The following is a 23,594-nucleotide window of genomic DNA, read 5'->3' on the forward strand; positions in this document are numbered from 1 at the left end:
ACTGTGAACTCTCAATGTACATCTGGTGTCAGAAATCATGTGAAGAGACATGGAAAAACTTTATCCTAAACGTGATGATTAAATGATTCAATTATGGGGGGGGGGATCCAGTTTGCATTTTGTGGATGTGAGAAGAGTGGTCTATATGAAAATGACAGACATAAATCAGTCAGATGTACCTGATAAATAAAACACGTGTTTATTTACACAAATATTTTCAAATACTAGTCTTCTACATAAGGACATAAAAATATATACAGTGATGTAGGGACTCAAACTGCTCCTCTTTCAGGTCAATGTATACATGTTCTGATTTATTTGCATTTTCAGGTTTTGAAATGAAAAACAAAAAAGGATGCATATGTACAGCATGGTCTAAAACTTACACTTTCAAACTCTGGCACTAAAACACTGGGGAAAACTCTTCAAGTGCTATTCAACATTTTAACTTCAATACTTCCCTCACAAAGCTCACCCATTTCACTACACAACAGAAGTGAACTTTCCTCCAACACTAACAGCACTTTAGTCACCTGCAGATGATTATTGTGTCGCATATTGAGTCATCGTATTCACTAGAGCCCACACTGTCAACTTGCATTACAGCGTCTCCATGAGTAACTCCCACAAAACAAAACTAGGTTTGGTCAGTCTCTTCTTCCAACCAACTGAGTAAACTTTGGTTATGTCTTGAAGTAATTCAAGAAAAGCCACTTGAAGTAATTCAAGGAACTGGAAAGCAGCACGTTTGAGAAACCATTTCTTTGAGAACCTGAATGAACCTTACCTGGCTTCTTAAGAGATCATAGTACAACACTAGAGTTGATCAAACCACTTAATGGAGATTAACCTTTTCCAGCAGTCCGGAACATTTCAATACAAAACAAATGAACAACAGATGACATGACGGGGAGTCGCATATCAAAAGAAGACTGGTGATCTGGTTTGGTAAGAAAGGCAAGACAAAACTACTCAGGCAGAGAAAGTATTGAAGTGTCACCGTGTTCACATACACCTGGAGCACAGAACAGCACCAAACACTTCCAAAATGCTGTGATCTGGAGGGTGTTCAGACTCATCTGGGGAGGTAAATCACGTGTTCTCATCAGGTCTTGTTTTAGACGATGCTGCAGTAGTAAACTATACAGGATGTGCTCCTTTTCGTCCTCATGGCCGACATCTTTCTTTTGCCTTCTGCTGATGTACTGATTGACCACTGCCTTCACAATCCAAACTAACACACGGGGGGTGGGGGGCCATGGATGACACTCTCTCTCAGACTCACCACACACAAACACACACAAAATGAAATGAATACCTGTATATTTCGATTACACAGAACATTCATTTCAGTTGTCAGGCTAACACGTTCATTCAAGGAGGAAAAGGAACGGAAAAAACATCTTTCCTTTCTTAGACAACGGCTTCCTCAAGCCAGGAGGTTGGTGAGGCATGGTCACACTGAGTTAGGTTGAATGTGGTGAGGGCTGGCAGAGTGGCGCCTGTCTAGTCTCTCCCCCCCAGGCTGGGTGGTGGTGGAGTGGGAGAGACTGGGGTTGAGGGCAGATGAGTGTGTATTTGGGTGGGGTGTCACTGCGGAGCGCCGGCAGCAGCGGGCACCGGGGTGCTCAGGGCGTTGGTGGCAGCAGACAAGACCGGCGAGCCAGTGAGAGGACCCAGGGCAGTGGAGGCTGGCAAGGCAGAGATACCTGAGGGAGGACAGGTCAGAGAGATGATTAGAAACCTTTTTTTTTTTTATTAGAAAACTAACATCAGACAAACTATGGGTTCAGTCACGGGACGGATATGTGCCAAGAGGCTGTGGGTACTAGGACTGTTAAACATCAATACATCTGATAGATTTAGAATAAAATGTAGAATTTCAGACAGGCTGTCAACTCCCTGAATGCAACTTAAAGTACAACATCAATCACATCTCAATATAAGTAAAAACAAAGCATCACTGTTACTGCTTTGTGTGGCTTCACTTCACTTTTTTTTTTTTTTTTAACCATGTGATTGAGTACCAGTTCTTTTTCTGGAAAGCTAGAAACCAGAAAGTGGCTTTAACACAGAGAAAAACAACTCAAATGTTGGAGAAACTGCGGCTCGGAGTATGGGTACAAATAATACTAATGTCTATCATAGTGTTTGCCAAGACAAATGTCCAACAATATAACTTGTTTCATTAGTAAGAGCTCTCTGGTGTATTGACAGTTAACCATGATATGGCCCATCCCTATGGTTGCCATTCAGTTTTTGCCAACAGCCTGCAGTGGAGGTCGGATCATGTGTGTGCTTTCACCATGGACTCCAAGATCTCCATAAGTTTGTGGAATAAATATTAACATATTGTATGTGAACATAACAAATGATCGCAAAATCTTTGTCTCTCATATCACATTTACACTAAAATGTGCATGTATATGAGTTTTTTTAACCTGGATAAAACCAGCTGAAAATAGGCAATTGTCTCCTTGTTTTGTTTTTCTTGTGTGCTGGAAAAAAACAGGGGAACAGTAGAAAGCAGCTGATCATAGTCCTCATCAGACTACATCCACAAAAAGTTAAAACTAATTTAAAAGACAGTCTTAATAACATTCTGAATTAGACACGTTTTTTCTGGAGCTGATAACAGAAGCTGCTGCAGAGTTAGACAGCTCGCTTCTTTCTCATCTGTTGAGAGTTGCACAGTACCAATCAAGCAGCTGACAGGGCTCAGTTATTTGTGACACAGAAGCCACTGACAATGTAATGGTGGTAACTTTTTTAATACGTTTCAATTCAGTCAGTCTCTGTCAAACTCAGCGCCAACTGACCAGTGTTTCAGGCCCTGCTTGACAGAGACGCATGGAAAAGTACTAACAAGCCTGCATCCTTAACTTCAACACACATCATAACATCCCGCCTGAAGACAGGCAACACGCCAATTAACACCCGTGACTACTGCAGAGTCATTTGATGCAGGAGTGAATGGCGATTACACACATTCACTCTGAAGACAAATGCCTGATGTTAGTGGGTTCCTTGTCCAATGTGTAGGGGGTATTACTGTTGCTAGAAGAGGCACTTGAACACTTCAAGTTGTTGAAACTTCCAAATTTTCTGAGCCTCAAATTTTGTGTGACACCTTGGACAGACATCACACAAGCAGTAGCCAGGTTGTTCACAACAGAAATTAATTTCTCCAGACAGGTCAACAAGGGATTCTGCTGCGCTGTTGTAATCACATGTAGAGCGAATCTTTATAATCTCATGATTTTTTTTACATAATGCGTTTTATGTGTTCCTGGATGGGCGAGGCATTGCTTCGTCTCAAACAATGAAGTTTAATGGCCTGTCATCTGCAGGGGCTTCTCTTCTGCCTGTGTGCTCGTGTCTCTCTCTGTTGACACATAACTGACAAATATGTGGAATAATTACAGAATTTAAAAAAGACAATCACAATCAGCAGCAATACTATTTCTATTTTTTTTATTTCAATACTATTTTAGGATATGGATATTGCAACATGTGTGTTTGGTGTGTGTGTGTGTGTGTATGAATTTAAACCCCAGAAAACAGTGGAGAGAGGGGCAGGAAAATCAGAAGGGTTGGCAAGCACAGGATGCATATTTAATCTTTAATCAAGATGAGATTATTTACATCAGATATATAGTTCAATAAAGATAATCAGTGTTTTCTTGCTAGATTCAGTTGTAGCACATAAAGGAAATATAATAGATGACAATTGTCACTGCACACTGTGTCACACTCTACCTGAACATTGGCTAACGCAAGTGCTGAAAAAGACTTTTTGCAGTACTTTTGCCTCCTGTTTGTCCCCTGTTTGTTCATTATGGTTTCATGTATATTGCTGGGCAATAGAATAACTTCATGTCAGGTGCATGTGTTCTCACCAGTGATCATGCTGGCTGTGCTAACAGCTGTGTTCCCACTGGGCAGGTTAGCTGATCCGGCCACACGAGACTGATCTTTCACAATAGGGACTATAGGCACAACAACAGAAATAACTTATTTTGTATTAACTGATTGTGATTCCATTCTCACAAAACAACACTAGCTGTTTCTGAGGGCTTACAGAAGTAAGGGTGATCCATGGCCTCGCGGGCTGTCAGCCGGGCCTGGTGGTCGTAGCGCAACAGCTTGTCAAGGAAGTCCAGAGCCTCAGGGCTGACCAGGTGCTGGTTCTCACTGTGGACAAATCGCTCCCACCGCTTACGAGAGTGCCTGAGGGCAAAAAACAAAATAAAACACAAAGAATTCTGATGTCTATTTAAACTTAAGTAAGAGGACACAGACAGACAGTTGTGCCATGATGTACACATGAAACACAGATGAGCTCCAGCTTTTGAATTTGAACTCATTTGGACCTTTTTGCATCCGCTCAGCGAAGTCACGACTCTTCTCTGTTCTGGCGCCTCAGTGGTGGAACGAACTCCCGACCAATGTCAGGACAGCAGAGTCACTCGCCATCTTCCACAAGAGACTCAAGACTCACTTGTTCAGACTTCACCTCGACCCTGCATAGCATGACTCACTCACTCACTCTCTCCCCCCCCCCCCACCCCACCCTTTTCATTCTTACTTTATCGACGGTGATATGTTGTGGTTTCTTTCTTGTGATAAATGTACTTATTGTAAGTCGCTTTGGACAAAAGCGTCTGCTAAATGCCCTAAATGTAAATGTAAATGTTTCGAGGTTCGATGTTGACAATATGTAGTCCTTCTCCTCCAACCTACGCCTGCACAGCCAAAACAGCATCATCATCATCATCATCATCATCATGTGACTCACCTTCCCAGAATGTCGTTGAAGCGAGGTTCCAGCTCAATATTGTACTTGTCTATGTAGTCGTAGAGGTCTTCAGTCCCCAGTACCTTGGCTATTCTCACCAACTAGAGGACAACAAACAAGGAACAGTTTGTCAGTTCTGTACCAGAGCGTTAAACTCCTCCAGACTCAAACCTATAGTAATACAAGACAAGTCAGGAAATGCTGCGTTGTCTTCACTCTCACAAGATCTGTGGCTAGAAGTGCCAGTCTATACATTTCACTACTTTTTAAGACAACAATCATGGACGAAACAGCTAGTTATAGCCTGCCGTTCATGTAGCTGCTCTACCATTGAAGACAACTGTGTAGAGTTACTACTTTTACAGTAAAGTAGCTACAGTGTGTCCAAAGACATAATAGTGAAGGTTGAAGGGCTGACGGTGGCCAGTGGTAGAATTCTGTCCTATTAACCAACCCTGCTTTGTGTTTACCTGGTCATAGTTGTCATGGCCGTGGAAGAAGGGCTCCTTCCTGAAGATCATACTTGCCAACATACAGCCCAGGCTCCACATATCCAGACTGTAGTCATACATCTGAAATACACACAAAGTTTCAGAAGGAGCACAGACAGGATGAAACCAGAGAAATTTAATTTCCCTGAGATGCAACTCCATGAAATCCAGCCAGACATCCTTTGAATGAGTACTGATGCATCATGAAGGATAGGAAAAGGATGCAGTTCTCCTTTGGCAATCAGAAACAAGCATGTGACCTTGTTTGAAACTGTCAACTGCATGTGTGGTTCTCATAATACTAAAGACTCAATGGATGAGGTAAGAAACATAAGATTGAATAAATCCAATTGAATAATTTCCCCAACATCAAGCTGTCAGCTGTCTGTGGCATACTGCAAGTTTTACTATGGCTACCAATATTATAATAGGACAGTGTAATAATATCATTAGGGCTGTCAATCGATTAAAATATTTAATTGCATGATTGTCCATAGTTATTCACAGTATTTCACAAACTACAGAGCGGGCTGAGGGTCATAACGTGCGCGTGTGAGTTGATCGGCGGCAAAAAAATTAGCGGCATTAAGAGGTATTTGCATTAAAACGTTATTATCGCATTAACTTGGACAGCCCCTAAATATCATCTTAAAAAGACCATACCAATTAATGTATAACATCATCATTGTTACAATGATATTTTTAAGTGATTATCTTATCCATCACTCACATTGACCTGTTGGAATGTGCCAGTGATTGAGGATAGAACCAGAAGATGGTTGACTTTCTGGTACCGAAGACATAGCACTGGACTTTCATATTCCTCCATCACATACACACACGTGTACGGGAAAACAACGAGTATGCCAAGAAAGGAGGGTTCCATAATCTTACACATCTAGTTTTACACAGTAAAGAAATGGTTCAGTTCCTACCTTAAAGTCTGTGTTGTTAACATAGCAATGGGTAATCAAGAACAATGCAAAGCAAAGGGCATCCCAGAGAGACCTCCACTTACACCCATCAGATACTTTAAACATGCTAAATCCACCTGAAACATACAAGACCACAAGTGTACCTGATAGTCCACCAGGAGCTCGGGGCCTTTAAAGTAGCGGGAGGCGACTCTGACATTGTACTCTTGTCCTGGGTGATAGAACTCAGCCAGACCCCAGTCAATAAGGCGCAACTACACAATAAGAAATAAAGCAGTCAGTAACTACAAACAGCAAGTGTGTGTATTCGTGTTCAACCCAGCAAAGTAAAGGGACATTTACTTGTCACATATTAGTGATTTAATTACTTATCCAAGCACACAATGGGGAAACAGAGCAGCAGTACAGATAAAACTAGTGAACAAAAAGCTACACAACATTATGATGATCAAACTTGGTTAATGGTTGTATTTAACAAAACCAAAAGGGAAGGAGCACCTCCCACCTCAAATTGAGTTTGTTAGAGGTGCTCTTTGGAAAGGGATACATGTAGACATAAAAATCACAAGAAAATTCCAAGGCACTTTTTTAAACTAGAAAAATGTCCTTGTCTTCAAGACATGGTCCTGTTAACGCATCAGAGTTTGTTTTTAAGGTCTAACATGACCTTGCCTTGACAAAAATAATAATTTCGTTAATTAAAACTATGACAAAAAATGTTCGTCAATGACCTTTGTTTAATGACAAGCTATAAATAGATCTTTGATAATGGTTATGATCATGGTTATATTCATGAATGTAAAAAAATGTATGTATGTACGAAAATTAAAGTAAAAAAACTAATAAAATTCTGAAAAACACTGGCACATCTACAGCTGCCCTGTGAGTGTTGATGAGCCAGTCAGTATGAGACCGATTTTGTCAGTCAGAGTACATTACAGAAGCAGGATAACACATAGAAGCTTACAAAAATGCACAGGAATAACTTAAATAACTAAAATTGAGGAAGCTGCAATTTAGCGGCACCAAATACTAATCTTGCCTCGGTACCAAAATGTGTACACATTTTATATTTTTACGTCACAGATGACAAGGGAGGGCGTTAAAACGCGAGTCTGAGGCTGCAGGTAAAACATACTGGTGTAGGCTGATAAAGAAATTTAGTGTGGCACTGAACTGAAAAAAAAAAAGAATTGTTGAATCTCTTTGTAGAACAGCAAAATCTAATTCGACTGATAAAACCCTGAGTCGAGTACACCCCTATCATATCATCCTGAGACACCTGTCTACAAAATTCAAATAAACTAAATAGTGGTTTATTTCTATGGTTTCAACATGGCGCATCTCCTGATTGGTAAAGCTCAATCCATCATCATTGTCATGAGAGAAGTCAGAATTGATCAGAGCTGATTACTCTCGACAGTGGCACAGTTAGTTTATTCACCAATACCAAATTTGTAGCTTTGATTGTTGAAATCTGAGTATCAAGGATTGGTTTTGTTGCAGTAGAAAGTATCATATCACCATGATGGAGATATGCACAGTGGACAGACGGTCGACCAATGGATTTTTATTTCTGTCTTGATAGCAAATTTCCTTTTATAATTTTTTCAATATTCATTCGATTATCACCATGTAGCATCATCAGGGATAAAATGTGGTGCGTACCCTGGACACATGCATAGTTAGTTCACTGAGTCCTTGTATTTTAGTGTATTTTACTGTCAGAGACGTAGGATGCGTATCTAGCAACATCACTGACAACTATGATGAAATGTACGTTTTTGGTTTTGTTGACGAGAAAAGACTAATATGTTAGCTGTGGACTATCGGACATGATAAACAATTAATGATTTTCTTCCAATAATTGTGCGTCTAGTTTGTCAAAAAAATGCAAATCAATGCATCCCAGTCATTGATCGACATACTCAGATTCCCAGAGTGCCAGAGATGTTGTCCGAAACCGACGGCAAGTTAGTGACAGCAACATGATGGCTTTGGTTAGCAAAAAGTCAAAGTGTCGTTTCTAAGATGACACAGCATGTGTTGTGTATGACTTCTTTGGTCTAAAGCAGGTAGGAATATTATTCAACTAATTATATTAATCAACTAAGTACAACAGCCTGATCGAACCGTCAGGCATGTCTGAAAAACATGAAGCTGCTGATTATGCAGGGCTTATTAGCCTAACTGAATGAGTTTAAAGAGAGAAAACATTTTTGACTAAATGACTTTTTGTTGACTAAAACTATGAAAGAATAAAATGACTAAAATGTGACTAAAACTAGCATTTTCGTTTACAGATTAAGACTAAATCTTAAAAAAATGCCCCAATTAACTCACCTTGCGGTGTTCATGATCAATCATCACGTTATGTGGCTTCACATCTCTATGCATGATTCCCATGCTGTGGCAGTAGTCCAGGGCCTACAGACAAGAGGAAAGGGACTTTGTTATCAATTGGTCAAATTTTTTTCTTCCCAGTAATTCCCAAACAGCAACAGATCAAAACATGATGCTGCCTGCTAGACAACACACAATGTTTGGTGACCTAAACAGAGGCTTGGTACTGTAAGAGTGCCCAAAAACTTAGAAAAAAAGACAGCTGACGAAAAACAAGGATATCTTTTAAAGACAAAGTCATGTTTGAGGACTTAGTGGTTCACTCTAGAGGATACAGATAATAAGCAGAGAGGTGGATGAACCAGGCAGGACTGACCTTGAGGATCTCGTACATGTAGAACCGGATGTCATAATCTGTCAGGGTCTGGTACAGTTGCTGTATATATGACAACAAAGTCATTAGGCTTCTTATGTTTATGTCTTTCAGTAAACAGACAGCACACATTCATGGAACAGTAACACATCACTCACATTGACCTGTGGGAATGTGCCAGTGATTGAGGATAGAACCAGAAGATGGTTGACTTTCTGGTACCGAAGACATAGCACTGGACTTTTATATTCCTCCATCACATACACACACGTGTACAGGAAAACAACGAGCATGCCAAGAAAGGAGGGTTCCATAAACACAGTAAAGAAATGGTTCAGTTCCTACCTTAAAGTCTGTGTTGTTAACATGTTCAAAGACCAAGGCAGGTGTCCGGGACTGAAAAAAAAAAAGAATACATTAAGGTTGGGTATTTAATATATTGCAGCCTCAAACAACAACATCTACCACATGGCACAGTTCATTCAACTATTTGACAGACACAGAGACGACACGCTGTAATAAGCTATGGTAGTAACGCAAACTCTGTGCCAACTAACCAGACAGCCACACCTTGAGCAACACCAGGGTCAAGTCTACAACAACAGTCCGTTCATTTCCTGAACATGAGAAAGCAAGGAAAGTCAGCCAGTCATTCAGATACTTCATATTTTCTAGGGGTGTCACAACCTTGATTGTAAGTTGGATATCGATCAAAATGACATCACGATCTCAACCTTCGAAATCAAAAGGTGGAATCGAGGATTTTCCACCCACCCAGTATCACATCCGGCAGGCGTGTCAGACTTTTTCCTTCACATTATCATACATGGAGGGCAACACCTTTGTGGTAAGATGCGACCTGCTTGGCATTTCATAGCGTGGTTCCAGTATGCCCCCCCCCTCCGTTAAATTATTTAAATTTGACAATAAGGCCTTAGTGTGGTATACTGCAAACAAATAATAGACCGTCTTTTGAAATAAGAATTTAAAAATTAAATCAGTTGTCATGGCTTAAAACCAATTATCCTAGACTAGACTAAAAATGGCATAGCCATCTGTGCTAAAAGACAAAACCAAAAAAATTTGATCGAGCCATAAACCCGTAAAATCAAAGATTTGCAGAATCGTGACACCCCTAATATTTTCATATTCTGATTTCGAATTCTAGTTAACAGACATCTCCAAAACAAGGATGGATAAACAGCACTTAGATCTATTATTGCATTGATGTGAGTGCTTAAGTATGCGTGTTTTTTTATGTAATGCTATGTAATCATTATTTAATAGCTAGCCAATTATGTTTCGACACTAAATGTTTGAACAATACACAAGTAGTCTGATGAAAACTTCAAAGCTGCTGACCATCCATGAGTCTCTGGGCACAACCACAATTGGTGACTTTGCTTACAGTGCGAACTACAACTGCAACCTACAAACTCTCAATCTATCAAGCTATTGTTCTAAATTCTATCGATCAGCCTTTAAAATCACCTACAGCTTTATTGATGTCTTTAAACTGCTTAGTTTGTCAGAGCAACTATTAAAGGTATCTTTAAAAAGGGTATTTCATTCACAATGAATTAAACAGAAAAGCAGAAATTATGTTTTAAATTAAGAATGCCCTGTGATTTATCAATTAGACATTAGAAATCCATTTATCTTATGTCAACTGGTTAATCTACCATTTTTTTAGTGCTAGTTGAAATGCCTGGCAAAGGGCTCTCACTGAAACAGGGCTCTTCCAAGGATCTTCAATTACAATGGCAGAAGCAGGCAACTGAAGGGCTACAACTAGAGGTGAGGATTGTTGATTGCTGCGAGGGTTGATTGGTATTGACAGCTGAACTGTAATCAAATTGAATCGTGAGGCCAGTGAAGATTCACAACTCTAGCTACAACAGTTTAGGGTCCACGGCGAAAAAGTAGTTTTTTGTCTGTTCAATTCCCAAAGATATTGAGATCACACATTTGAGAAGCTACAACAAGAAATGTTTGACAATATTTTGTTTGACATACCTCCAATGAACTATTATTATTATTATTATTATTATTATTATTATTATTATTATTACTACTACTACTACAGTTGTGAATCTTTGGCAATCTCTCAATTCGATATGATTTTCATTCTTGGATGTCTGGTTCAATCCACAATCGACTTCCAATTCAGAATCGATTATCGATTGAATGAATGGAAAAGGGGGCACTGTTTTCAGTCTTTTGCTCTTGTTTACTGTGTGCTAAACCATTAATCGTGGTCCTTAATCTGCTGAAATACAATATGAAACAATTGGAAATGAAGATAAACAATCTGCAGGTTAGCAGAGTTACGCTTGCAGTTTTCCTTCCGTCAACATCATGCCATTAATAATCATTTAGAAAATCACTTTTTGACATTCGTGAATAGATTCGGATTCGTGGGAGATAAAAATCGTGATTCTTATGTGAATATTTTTTTACCCACCCCTAAAATATTTTTTCTCTTTTTCCACTTCTGCACATTTCATTGTCATTTATTAAACTAATCCAAACAAACATCATTCAACATTAAATACGAAGACAAACAGGATTTCTCTATGAAGTGCAGTGTGAAAAGCACCATTGGCTAGGAACTTTCTTTGGCCCCTCCGTATTCTTTTTGGATAAACTCTTCAAGTCTTATTTTCAAAATAAACACTGAAGAAAACCTCCCATAGCGTATAAATGTATTTTGACATTGAAAAAAGGGTTTGGGTTTTTCTTAAGTCAAAGAAGAAACCTCAATTAAAAAACAACATAGATTTTAAATGATTATGATGGCAGTCCTGTATCACTGTAATATAACAGCAGTTGTTCCATTCTTTGGAGAGAGCCCTGACACAACACAGGAATACAAGGCTATATAACTGCTCAGATACATCTATCCAACTTAAAGCCATAGCTGACCAAGTACTTACAGACACATACTTTCCAAGCCCAAGTGAAATCGATAAGCTTGCACAGCTGGTGGGCTCACCACGCTATTGGTACAGTAATGTTTGACAACATACAGTTTATGTTTTAAAAAATGTAAATCATGCCATCAACAAAACACAAAGGATCAAGTGTTCTTGCAAGTCAATATACTGTACTTACCACAGGGTCTTTCACAATATCTATGAGGGAGATTATGTTAGGACCTCCACGCAGGTTCTCCAAAATCTTGATCTCACGCTTGATCTTCTTTTTCTTCACAGGCTAAAGGGAAAAGGATGAGGAAGAGTTAGTCGGATAAGATCAAAGCATTATTATAAACGATTCAATCAGAGCCACTGCACCTGATCCAGGCTTCTGTCTCTATATGTTTAGATGTACCTTGAGAATCTTCACCACCACCTTCTCATTATTGGTGATGTTAATTGCCTCAAAGACCTCACTGTACTTGCCACGCCCTAGCTTCCGCACCAACTGAAAGTCATCCTGGTTTCTGTGGAAGAAAAAAAGAAAAGAAAAATCACATTAAAACATCAGTTGAGTTAAACATAGGTAAAGCATCATGCTGTGAATGTTGTGTGAGGGTTGACATGATATTTACCCCCATTCAACCACGTGAGACTCATAGTCCCAGTACTCCCTGGGCCGATGAGTGTTGACCTCTGTGTACACTCGGGCCCGACTTGGCACGGGTCCTGACATGTCAGACAGCTTGGCAGAGGATGTGGGGAGATCCTACTGCAGCGGAGGATGGTGGGAGTACAGGGAGGATGGGTAGGAGGGAGGGAGGAAGAGAAGGGAAGGTAGGGGACGAGGGGGGCTGATCCCAACAGGACAAGGGGTTTGGGAGGGGGAGGGGGGGTTGGGGGGGGGAGGGGCTTTGCCAGAGGACGGGGGAAGGGGCCACCAGGGGCACGGTGGGTTAGCTGATAAAGAAGTTGGGAAAGAAGTATTTAAAGATCAGAGAACCGATCACCGGTCAAAACGATGTTTCTTTACTTTGTCATCAAAAGTTAGTTATTAGTGGCATAGTTAAGTTTGGTGGTATTCAAGTGTTGAGGAAACAATTTTTATTTTTAATATATTTATATAAATAAAAAACAAGCAAGTAGGACACAGAATTCAGTAACACAGAATTTGTCCCTCAGTCTCAGTTGTCTCAGTCTTTGTAGTGATGTATTTGTGCCCTGAAGCCAGTATTCCACCACCTGGTCACTATTTCTATCTGGTTACATTCATCTAGAAGATAAAATGTACACTGATGTTAAGTGTCTATAACTCCAAACTCAAAGTCAACTGTTCTCAGCAATGGTAGTCTACTTCATTACATTTATTTTAGTGTAAACTTGTGTTGTCACATTAAACTGCAGTTCACTGTTTAACACTTCATGTTCGTCTGAACAGAAGCTCTCCTGCTGTGTGCCTCTGCTGTAAGGTGTTAGCTCAGCCAGCTGTTAGCTCTCATGCTGTAAGACTCAAAACAAACAGCATTGCTTAGTCCTCCTACGCGGGACAACAGAAAATATACTTATCACAAACAGACGATACTAAATGATAAATTGAAAGGGGTGTCACAATTCTCCAAATCCTCGATTCTCAATCGTTTTTTGTTTTTTTCTTTTAGCACAGATGGCTATGCCATTTTTAGACTAGTCTAGTCTAGGTCACTGGTTTTATGCCATGATAACTCAATTTAATTTTTTCATTCTTATTTCAAAAGATGGTCTACGTGGTGTCATAAGTGATATAATCTCCATTATTTGTTTGCAATGTACCACACTAAGACCTTATTGTCAAATTTAAATAATTTATTGACAATATAAATGTAACAAGAACTTTTTCGCCAGTCAATTGAAAACTAACTGTAAACAAAAGAAGAGAAGTCATAGAGGGTACATGCCATCTAGTGACCCTTTTTGTAATTGCAGTCGTGTGCACTCTTGAAAGTAGATGTCTTTCAAGTTCACAACAAAACATCCAATGTGAGGTTGGTAGGTTAAATATATCTATATATCTATATATCTATATCTATATCTATATCTATATATATATACACATACATCCATCCATCCATATATATATATATATATATATATATATATATATATATATATATATATATATATATATTTTATATATATATATTTTTATATTTATATTAGGGATGCAACGGTAGAGTTTTCCGACGGTTCGGTATGCATCACAATTTTTGGGCCACGATAACGGTACGGTTTCGATATCTTAATATAAAACTACTCACACTAGCTAAGGCAATATTGCATGTAAAAATAATTAAAAGCAGATATAGTCGAACCACAAACCTTATTATAAAAATTTAACACTGATCTTAATTGCCTTCCATAAAAAACATATGCAGTATCCAATCAAGTTAAACAGCAAACATTATTGTAGTATTGAAAATGACACTATACATATACATATACATATATATATATATATATATATGTATAGTGTCATTTTCTCAGTTAAGTCTACTTCTTTATGATGCCTGCCATATTTGACTTACAATCGAGATCGTGACACCCCTATAAATTGAACGGACTACTTCTGACTCCAACAGAGGGCGTTCTCCCCTGCTGTTACAGTAGTTATCTGGCTGGCCACTCAATGCGAGACCTAATGTTACAAGAATTGTTCCACAGTACCGCCCCATCTTTCCCCCTCAGTCACAAACGGCTGGCTGGCAGGACCTTGCTAATATGTTGCGCAATATGTTGGGCACTGAAAATCCGTATTGATATTGGAAGGAGGAAAATTAGTTAGCAGTTAGCAGCCAGTGAGCAGCAGAGTCCTGTGGTGTGTGTGGCTGTGTCATTTTAGCTCTTCTGATTGAGTTCTATAAAGATCACCATTTACAATGTTTATCAGCCGATAACGATCGGTGCCCGATCAATTGGGAGCACCTTTACAATTCATTAATGTCAGATTTACTCAACCCTCTACTGCCAAAACCACCTGTTGACAATGAAGACAGCACTGATTCAGCAGATGAAAGACTAGGTAAAGCTAACAAACCCTGTAATTGCCACTATTGTTTAACTTCATCTCACAAAGTGAATGGGAGACCATGTAGGAATGATTGACCTGACTCGTTCTTCATGAGCGAGGGTAAGATGGAGTGTCAGATCAACAGTAGGGTTGCACAATTAATTGATTGGTATCAAAATTGCAATATTCAAATCACAGGATATGCAACCTTTAGATAAAGGTAAAATGTGTGACAACCGCACTGTAATGCAGTACTGTAGTGCTGCAGAGATGTCATGTCCTAAAAATTCTGTTCTCCAGATTTAGGAAAACATGTATATTTGGTACAGACCCTGACAAATATCACATTATCATGATTTTAGCTCAGTTTTTTCAGTGAAAATAAAAACTGTGAGGCAAAAATGATCACTGGCAATCATAACATTTGTCAAAATTATCCAAATATGATTTTTTTTTACATGCGGTCCGCACAGGCACTGTAGAGAAGGGTGCTGAGCCCGAAGCTCAAATTGTGCTCTAACCTTCACTGGTGTCTCTTGCCAATTATTTTTATTAGCGAATAATATGCTGATTATTTTCACAAGTTGTCATTTAGTCTATAAAATGTCAAAAGATTGTGAGAATGCTCATCACAATTTCCCTGAGACAGAAGTGACATCTTCAAATTGCTTCATTTGTCAAACCAACAGTTCAAAACCCAAAGTCTCATCGATTGTATTGTTAATAACAATGAAAAGCAGCAAATCCTTTCGTTTAAAAGGCTGGAACTGGAGAATGTTTGAAATTTTTACTTGAAAAATCAAACAATCGATTGCCAAAATAGATGCCGATACATTTTCTTTCAATTGACTAACTCATTTATAGACTAGTTGTTATAGCTCCAGTAGTACTGGATAGCTGATACAGTACTGAATATCTGGTAGAGACAGTCGTCTCAAATGAGCTCCAGTTTCAGGTGAGCATTCATTTTACACACGGTTTTAAACATCACCACTGACTCCTGAAAAATATCGACTGTCTGTTGGATTACTAGGGCAGGAAGGGAGAGGACATATTGTGCAACTATTGATCTCATTCAAACATCAAATCCATTCATTGACTCACCACTGACAGAACCATCAGAACAACTTCACTCCATCTCTTACAAACCCAGGGCAAGTAAGTAACGATGGGGAAATGTTTCCATACATATGTGGAATAATAAGGAAAACAAGTACACCGTCTGCTTCCACATGCTTTCGAATGACGTACACAAACTATACTATATCTTCATTGTCCTGTCTGGTATATGAAGCACATTTCCGAAAAATGGAGTGCTACTGCTGCAACAATTTAGGAGTAGACAGAGTACATTCAGGTGCAGGTTTATTCGTTATCGGTTACACCAAGCTGAACCAAATGTAGTCGAATGCAACAATAGCCTCGATGTCTCTAACTTCCAGTGAGAAACGCAAGGGCGAATTTTATTCATCAGTATGCTTTAACGAACTGATATCTAATTTCTTATAATCCACTAAGACATCATCATGCAAGATGAAGAAAGGCCACCTCCGGATTGATGGAATCAATACCTCCATTCGGTTTTATAGCTCAATCAGCACTAAATTCAATTTGTTCAAACTTGCACAAAAGCTCCGCATCTTGTATCAAACGGCACAATAGTGGGTGCAAGAGAGAGTGTTTAAGTTTACATTGTTGCTAACGTTACTGTAATTCACTCGAAATTATGCGACATCCGTAATCTTAACGTTATACCTACATTAGCATTAAAACTGAAGGCGGATAGGGTGCCAATACATTTGTTTCAGGCATTGTTTAAACAAACTCTAGCTATATTTTTCGATGAATTAAGTAATTGCCTACTAGTTAGCTAGCGAACTAGATCATCCGGATGGAATGGTTTCGGTGTGAGCAGAAGGTGTTGGTAACTTATCGGCTCTAGGCGGGCCCAAGTTGCTAGCTTGCTAACCTTAGCACGGCTATCGTTAGCACTCGCTACTTTCCACAGAGAATGTAAGTCTGCGTTATCAACCGCAGCGAAGCAGAGTGGATATTTACCCCCTTGAACAATTCGACGACCGAAATGCTTCCCAATAAGCTGAGTTTCGTCAAGCGAACGGTCCTCGCCTCCCTCCGTCGCCGGTGTGTCTGTGCCAGTGAGTGATTTCTGCTGTATCAGAGACAATATGGCTGACCACCGCCACCTACGTCCCCGAGTACTGCAACGGAGGCCGTGGAGGGACAACAGTAAAGCCTGTAAGTCACTGGTTCAAATTCAATGTCCTGGAATACAGAGCCAGCACAACAGAAATATGTGACAGTCGTAATTTTTGGACTGCTCTGTATGTCACAAGACAATCAGCAAGCTGTGCTACTGAATGCTGGTAAGTGACGGGAATTGAAGTGAACAGGAAAACCTGCAACTTCTCCCTGGATGATCAGGTCAGTAGGTCTGTTTATTATAGAATATTCAGCTGTCAGCTCTTTCCACATATAAATGTGAGCCTTCTAAGTAAGCATTACATTAAACACACATTAAACGTCACAACTGAATTGATAGAAATCTCTTTGGAGTGTGTTTCCCTAACTGACAGGTGTGCAGTGTGTTGGTTAAGGTTTGCTTGTCCAACCTCAACTCTAACCAAATTTCTTCACGTTTGGCCTGCTAGATTTTCCGGCAGCAGCAACTGACAAAGATGGCGTAATTGGATTTGTTTACTGCTTGTTGATCTGTGGGAGGATGACATCACATCACTCGGTTAGAGTACAGTTAGGGAGACTTGTAGTTCAATGGTTCCCAAATGCTGTGCTGCAGCTCACTACTGTGCCATGAGACAAGTCCAGGCATGCTCTAGGATTTTGTTACAGCCATGGATTATTATTGCAGTATACAACTATACAACAAGTAATTCATGATTTTTTACTTTACAATCGCAAAGTCTTATAATTGAACACATTATTTTCCTAATAGCCTACAGAGGAAAAATCTATACCCCCAAAAATCCTTTAAAAACCTTCCATGGAATCAAAAAGAAAGAGCACAGATTATCCATCTGTCTTTCATTAAAGTTTAATTAAATGTATGTTTTAACATATTTAATGTATCAAAATCAGGAAAAGTCCTTACTATGTCCAAAAGGAGGCGCCCTACATTAAAAAAAAACATACACACTGTACTGCTCTTCTGTCAGCAACTGCACCAGTGGGAAATGTAGTCATTCACAACACTGTACTATTAATACATAGTAAATATTAAAACAGGTAATATACTCAGAATATTGTAACATACAGGGATAATGTTGGTAAGAAGCGATCAGGCTTTGCCAGTCAGGGGTTCATATGACATATGTTAATAGTATTACTTTAACATAATGATGTTTTATTTTACTTCCCTTGCACAGTTCCACTCAGCATCTTCCCTATTCTTACTTCACCATATTTGTGTTCTGGTTTTTACAGACATTTATTTTAAAATTCAATTGAGGAAGAATTTCTTCTTTCAGTATAAAACTGTATGGTCAAGGCTGGATTACCGACTGGGTAATGAGGACAACTGCCCTGGGGCCTCAGGGATAATAATGTTGGAGCGTAATATTGATGCCCCCTCTTGGGCCCTGTGTCATGAAATCTAGCTAGAAGATCAGAATTTTTTCACCTTATTATGCTCACATGGTGTATAATCCTAAATAATTTTAATTAAAAGTGGCTTCCATTAATTTACACATAGGAAATCTAGGTGCATGTGGTGATAGATGTGCTAGTAGGTTTCAGAAAGGGACAAGGAACACACAAAAAACACAGTGGAAAGGTGATAGCACTGGCGTTGTAAATAAGGGCCTATAGAGCCACCTATAGGTTAGCAGGCTAATCTGGCCAAATAACAGGTTAATCTGACAATGTGTAGGAAAACAGTAACACAGCAAGTTTTATATACTTTAATGGCAGCAACCATTGAGCCATTAACAGAGGAGTAACATGTTTAAAATTGCATGAGTCTCCTTTCGGCATTGTCCAATGAGAAACAAACATGGTGTGCTTGGAGCAGGAGCCGGCGCAGTCATTCTTCTCCACCACACAGCAGGCGGGTCGAGGAGGTTGTTGGGGGCAGCAGGTTTCTGTCAGCGAGACTATTCATTGTGCTCTTTGGGGCCTTGATTGAGGATATCCTCTAAACAATTGCTCTGGGTGTTGAAACTGGTTCAAAGTTTTCAGACATATATCAGACGATGCCTCCCATCCATCACCCAGTTACAGGAGCCTTTAAGCAGTGAACAATTGCATTTATTAGCTGCAAGATCATCTTTCATGTCTTGTTAAAATGCAGATCCACAGGCTTCCTTATACCTGGGAGAGTTTTTCCCATGCAATGTCACAATTTGATATATGTGGCTTTGTTTGTGTGTTTTTCTGGCTTTAGTGGACAGTTATCTCCTAAACATCTCTGCCAAAAACAGATGACCTGTGATTGCTCTGTAGAAAACTCTGGGGTTGAAGGGAAGTTCACAGAGCAGTTTAATTATTTGTTGGAAAAAATGAAATGGGAATATGTTTGCCCTTCTGAAGAATCAGCTTCATTGTTTAAAAAAGGGGTTCATGTTCATACATTTCCTAGCAGCACATGCTGAATGAAATTAGTAAGTAAAAAAAAAAGTTAAGAGGTCTCTTTTATAAGTAAAGTATTTTACTGGGCAAAGATAAAATGAAGAAAACACAAAGTCTCATGGGGTCATGATGGACGTCAGGCTGCTGCGGAAGTCTGCCTCTTTCCTCCTTCAGAGGAGTCACTGCAGACATATTGTAGTATTATTTTGACAGGGAGAGAAATCATGCCTCAGATTAGTCACCTTTAACCTCTGCATTAAGGACCGCCGCCCTAAAACCGAGGCAAAGCACAGGAGCAGGAGCCAAGCATAGAGCAGTCAGAGCCCAGCCCTGATGGACTGATATTGTCTGTACTAATGTCTCAGGTCATTCCACCACTTCCTCCCACTGCATGTTGGGAGGGAAACAATAGTCCCGAGAGTGTCCGTCAACACCATCGCCCATACGGAACACACACACACACACACACACACACACACACACACACATCTGCTCTGTTAGACCGATATGTCAGTGTGATATTGGCCTTGTGGACATCAGCAGACAGGGTCGTCCACCTCTGGTACATATTCACTGACTTCCCTTTCTTACCACAACTTATACTCGAGTTGACTCTCTGTGGCAAGGACTTGTTATTCCACCACAACTGAGCTATCTGGTTGAAAGTGTGTCTTCAACTAATGATGTCTCGATCCCTGCAGTACTATCAAAGAATCACTGCTAACAAAGTGGCTCCGCTAATTCAGTTACAAACACGTTGAATTTCCTTTTCCTAAACTTCTTCACAATAAAAGACCCCCTTTATTTAGTCATTTTAAAGCTTTTATTATGAAGCAGCATCACAGGAAACGTTGTGTTTTCACCAGCAGTAACTAAACATGGCTCCTGAAACAGCTGAAAGTGAACACGACGAAACAGTAAAACACAGCAGAAGCTTAGAAGCAGAGGCTCAGTTAGAAGCTACAAAAGTACTGAGAGCTGAACACACTGACTTTTAAAAACGTCTTTCTCTCAGGTTTCCTGGGAACCACTGGATGAAAGTACCTAATAGTATATGAAGTAATTACAGCTACAACAGAATTGATGCAATATTAATAATCTAATGATAAATTATCAAATAATATATCAAGCACAGGGCCAGTTTTCTACAGAACGAGTTTTAGTTTTGATATTTTCAGCTGATAATACTGTACTTTTACTTAAGTAGGAATTTGAATGCAGAACTTTTGCTTGTTGTGGAGTATTTTTACATTGTTGTATTGCTACTTTGAATTGAGTAAAATATTTTAATACTTCTTCCACCACTGGGTAATTGTGAGGGAGTTCCTACATGGCATGACCCTCCTGAAGCTCACCAAAGTTTGATATATTTCATTTTTAGTTTTGTCAATGTTTTGTTTACTGGTCAAATACTGGTTTCGAATGTTTTTTTTCTAATAAACCTTGCATTGGGTTAGTCACTCAGTTCATTCTCCTGCACTTTGCTCCCTAACCCGCCTATTTGAATTATGTTGTATTGTTAAGGAGGGTGTCACTGATGTAACCGGTTAGAACTCAAAGTAGCGCTGAGGTCTTAAAAAGGTCTTTAAAGGTATTAAATTTAACTTCAGGATTCTTGCATATACCCTGCTCTAGTGCACACACTCTATGGGCCGCACGCTGCAGAGGTCAAGTTTTTTTTTTTTTTGGATTCAAAATGCCACAGAGCTCCACCTCCAATGCTGTGTCCAGATTTAATGTAATGTCCTTGGTGGACGTGATGTGGGACGTTAATGTAACGTCCCACATCACCTAGTAAACTGACCTTTGAATTGCAATTTTTTGTTTTTTTTTGTCACTGATTCTCTTCTCAAGATCAAGAAAGAACTTTCATGTTCAAGATTAATACAAGTTTTATTAGTCAATGTTTCTGGTTTTTAATGTTTTTTTGAAAGTCATACTATAGCCTCACATTATAAGACTACATCTCACTTGTGTTTTCACCGTGAGATGAAAGTATCAAGAGTGTCACACATGCTAGTCCAGTATTTAAACATTTAGAGATTAATTCATTCACTGTCAAATTTTATATATATGCAGACCGTCTTGTGATGGGATCACACCAGCAGCGTCGCCTTGCACCATGTTCTTGTTGTGTCCCATGACTAGTCATTACTGATTACTACATTATTACACGAGACCACACCCAGCTACGAACTTGGCCTTAATTGGCCCTAACCATCTTGCATGGTTGTGATGCTGTCATGTTGCCAAGATCTGTCTCAAAGAGGTGTCTCCAAGACCACATTTTGCCATAATGACATACACGTACAGACTCACAAGATGAAAACACTACCAGCCGATGCTGTCACAGCTGGTAACAAAAATATTCACCTTTGGTCACCACTGATATCCAGCAGCAAGGGACAGAGCAGCAAGTGGTGTATTCGTTCAGTCACATGTAAGAAAGGTTCATGTTGATATTATCCATAAAACAACTTCTGTCATGAGAGACACAGACATTATGGGATAGATCAGCCCAACAAGCTGATGGTCTTCATCAAACAAATTTATTTTTTGCATGTCTGCACAGGCTAAACAGGCTTACAATTTGAAAGAAGCAATGTCTTGCACCTCAGTCACTGCAGTGTTGGACTTAATGCAACATTATGTCACTATTTTACCTTCAGTGTTGGGTGTAACGCGTTACAAAGTAACGCTACAAAGTAACGCTACAAAGTAACGCTACAAAGTAACGCGTTACTTTGTAATGCTTTGCAACGCTTGTAACGCTTTGCAACGCTTTGTAACGCGTAACAAAGTAACTTTAACTTTAAGTTAACTTTAAGTAACGTGTTGTAACGTGTTGTAACACGTTGTAACACGTTGTAACGCGTTACAAAGTAAAAGTAATTGTAACGTTACAAAGTAACGCGTTGACGTAACTACTTTTTCGGGTAAAAAGTAGTGTAACGCGTTACTACTAAAAATATGGTAACGAAACGTAGTTCCTTTTTCAGTTGGGCACAACGTTACTTTTCCCAGGGAGAGATTTGACAGCGACACTGCCTCAGCTGCGCGCTTGCGCCATAGTCGTGGGCTCTCATTCCACACTGAGGCTGGTACTAGCAATAGCATGCAGAGAGCAGTCAGTCATCATGGCAAGCGCGGCGGAGCAACCACAACAACCAACGGTGACTTTTGAGGGATGGAGAAATTCCCATTATTTCGAACTGATTGAAAATAAGGGGAAGAATTTGAGTGTGAGGTGTACACTGTGCCCTGGCCAGAAACTTTTGTCCACTGCCGTAAACCCAACAGCCAACCTCACCAAGCATTTGAAAGCAAAACATGCTAACATGAAGCTTGTAGCTCAAGATCCCTGGGGAAATGATGATGTGTCGAGTCCAAGGCCACATAAGCAGCTAAAACTTCATTTTCAACAGGTATCTAAACAAGAGTTGGACAAACTTGTCGCTTCTTTCATCGTCGTGAAGTTATTCTTTTTCTGTTAGATTTAAATGAGGCATGTTTTGTTTTGAGACATATGAGCCATTTTGAGGTTTTCATCATGTTGTCCTAGCCTATTGATACAATTTGCACTATAGCTTTGCACCAATTTCTGTGTAGCCTGTTTAATGTAAGAGTTATGTATTTATGTGTTTTGTGTTCACTTACATGCCCATAAGATGCATCGAGGCTGGTATTATTGTTTGTATTCTTGTTTTTCTTGTCAAGTGCTCTGTGGCATTTTTCATAATAAAGAGAACAAAAGAAATACCTGTTATGTCCTCCATAGTAGAACTTTATGTAGGCCTATACACATTTAGGAAATGAGATGGGGTTCTGCCCAAAGTCGAGCACCATAAAAGTAACGTAAAAGTAACAAGTAACGTAAAAAGTTACTTTCCATAGAGGGTAACTAAGTAAAGTAAGGGATTACTTTTTTAAGAAGTAACGAGCAAACACTACTTTTTAAAAGTAACTTCCCCAACACTGTTTACCTTAAATTAACATGTTCAAAATCACTTGATGGTACACTAAGTTGTACTAAGGAGACTGGTTTTCTAGGTTTCCCTCTGATGTCCTCTAGTGTCTCTAGGCTCTGTGTT

General features: G+C 39.5%; 1 protein-coding gene and 2 non-coding genes across 3 annotated transcripts; all 3 read right to left on the reverse strand.

Moving 5' to 3' along the window:
- Positions 1-176: 176 nt before the first annotated feature.
- Positions 177-17,087, reverse strand: csnk2a4 (casein kinase 2, alpha 4 polypeptide). Its single transcript, XM_073468334.1, has 13 exons — positions 16,960-17,087; positions 12,494-12,818; positions 12,274-12,385; positions 12,055-12,156; positions 9,286-9,336; positions 8,944-9,003; positions 8,568-8,651; positions 6,368-6,478; positions 5,269-5,370; positions 4,799-4,899; positions 4,082-4,230; positions 3,900-3,989; positions 177-1,709 (listed from the first exon to the last, which is right to left on the reverse strand). The coding sequence occupies exons 2-13, from the start codon at positions 12,592-12,594 to the stop codon at positions 1,591-1,593; spliced, it is 1,182 nt and encodes a 393-aa protein (XP_073324435.1). The 5' UTR covers positions 12,595-12,818; positions 16,960-17,087; the 3' UTR covers positions 177-1,590.
- Positions 6,032-6,168, reverse strand: LOC140998917 (small nucleolar RNA SNORA57). Its single transcript, XR_012179470.1, has one exon. It is a non-coding gene; the product is annotated as a small nucleolar RNA SNORA57 (small nucleolar RNA).
- On the reverse strand, positions 9,111-9,247 carry LOC140998918 (small nucleolar RNA SNORA57). Its single transcript, XR_012179471.1, has one exon. It is a non-coding gene; the product is annotated as a small nucleolar RNA SNORA57 (small nucleolar RNA).
- Positions 17,088-23,594: the final 6,507 nt, after the last annotated feature.

The sequence above is a fragment of the Pagrus major genome, chromosome 6 (assembly GCF_040436345.1).
Source record: "Pagrus major chromosome 6, Pma_NU_1.0".
Taxonomy (NCBI): Eukaryota; Metazoa; Chordata; class Actinopteri; order Spariformes; family Sparidae; genus Pagrus; species Pagrus major.

Excerpts from the sequence above, each read along its gene's own strand:
- csnk2a4 (XM_073468334.1), bottom strand. The coding sequence starts at position 12,594 with ATGTCAGGACCCGTGCCAAGTCGGGCCCGAGTGTACACAGAGGTCAAC. Across the intron at positions 12,157-12,273 it reads TGGTGGTGAAGATTCTCAAG|CCTGTGAAGAAAAAGAAGAT; the intron begins GTACATCTAAAC and ends TTTTCCCTTTAG. Across the intron at positions 9,004-9,285 it reads TTAACAACACAGACTTTAAG|CAACTGTACCAGACCCTGAC; the intron begins GTAGGAACTGAA and ends TCATATATACAG.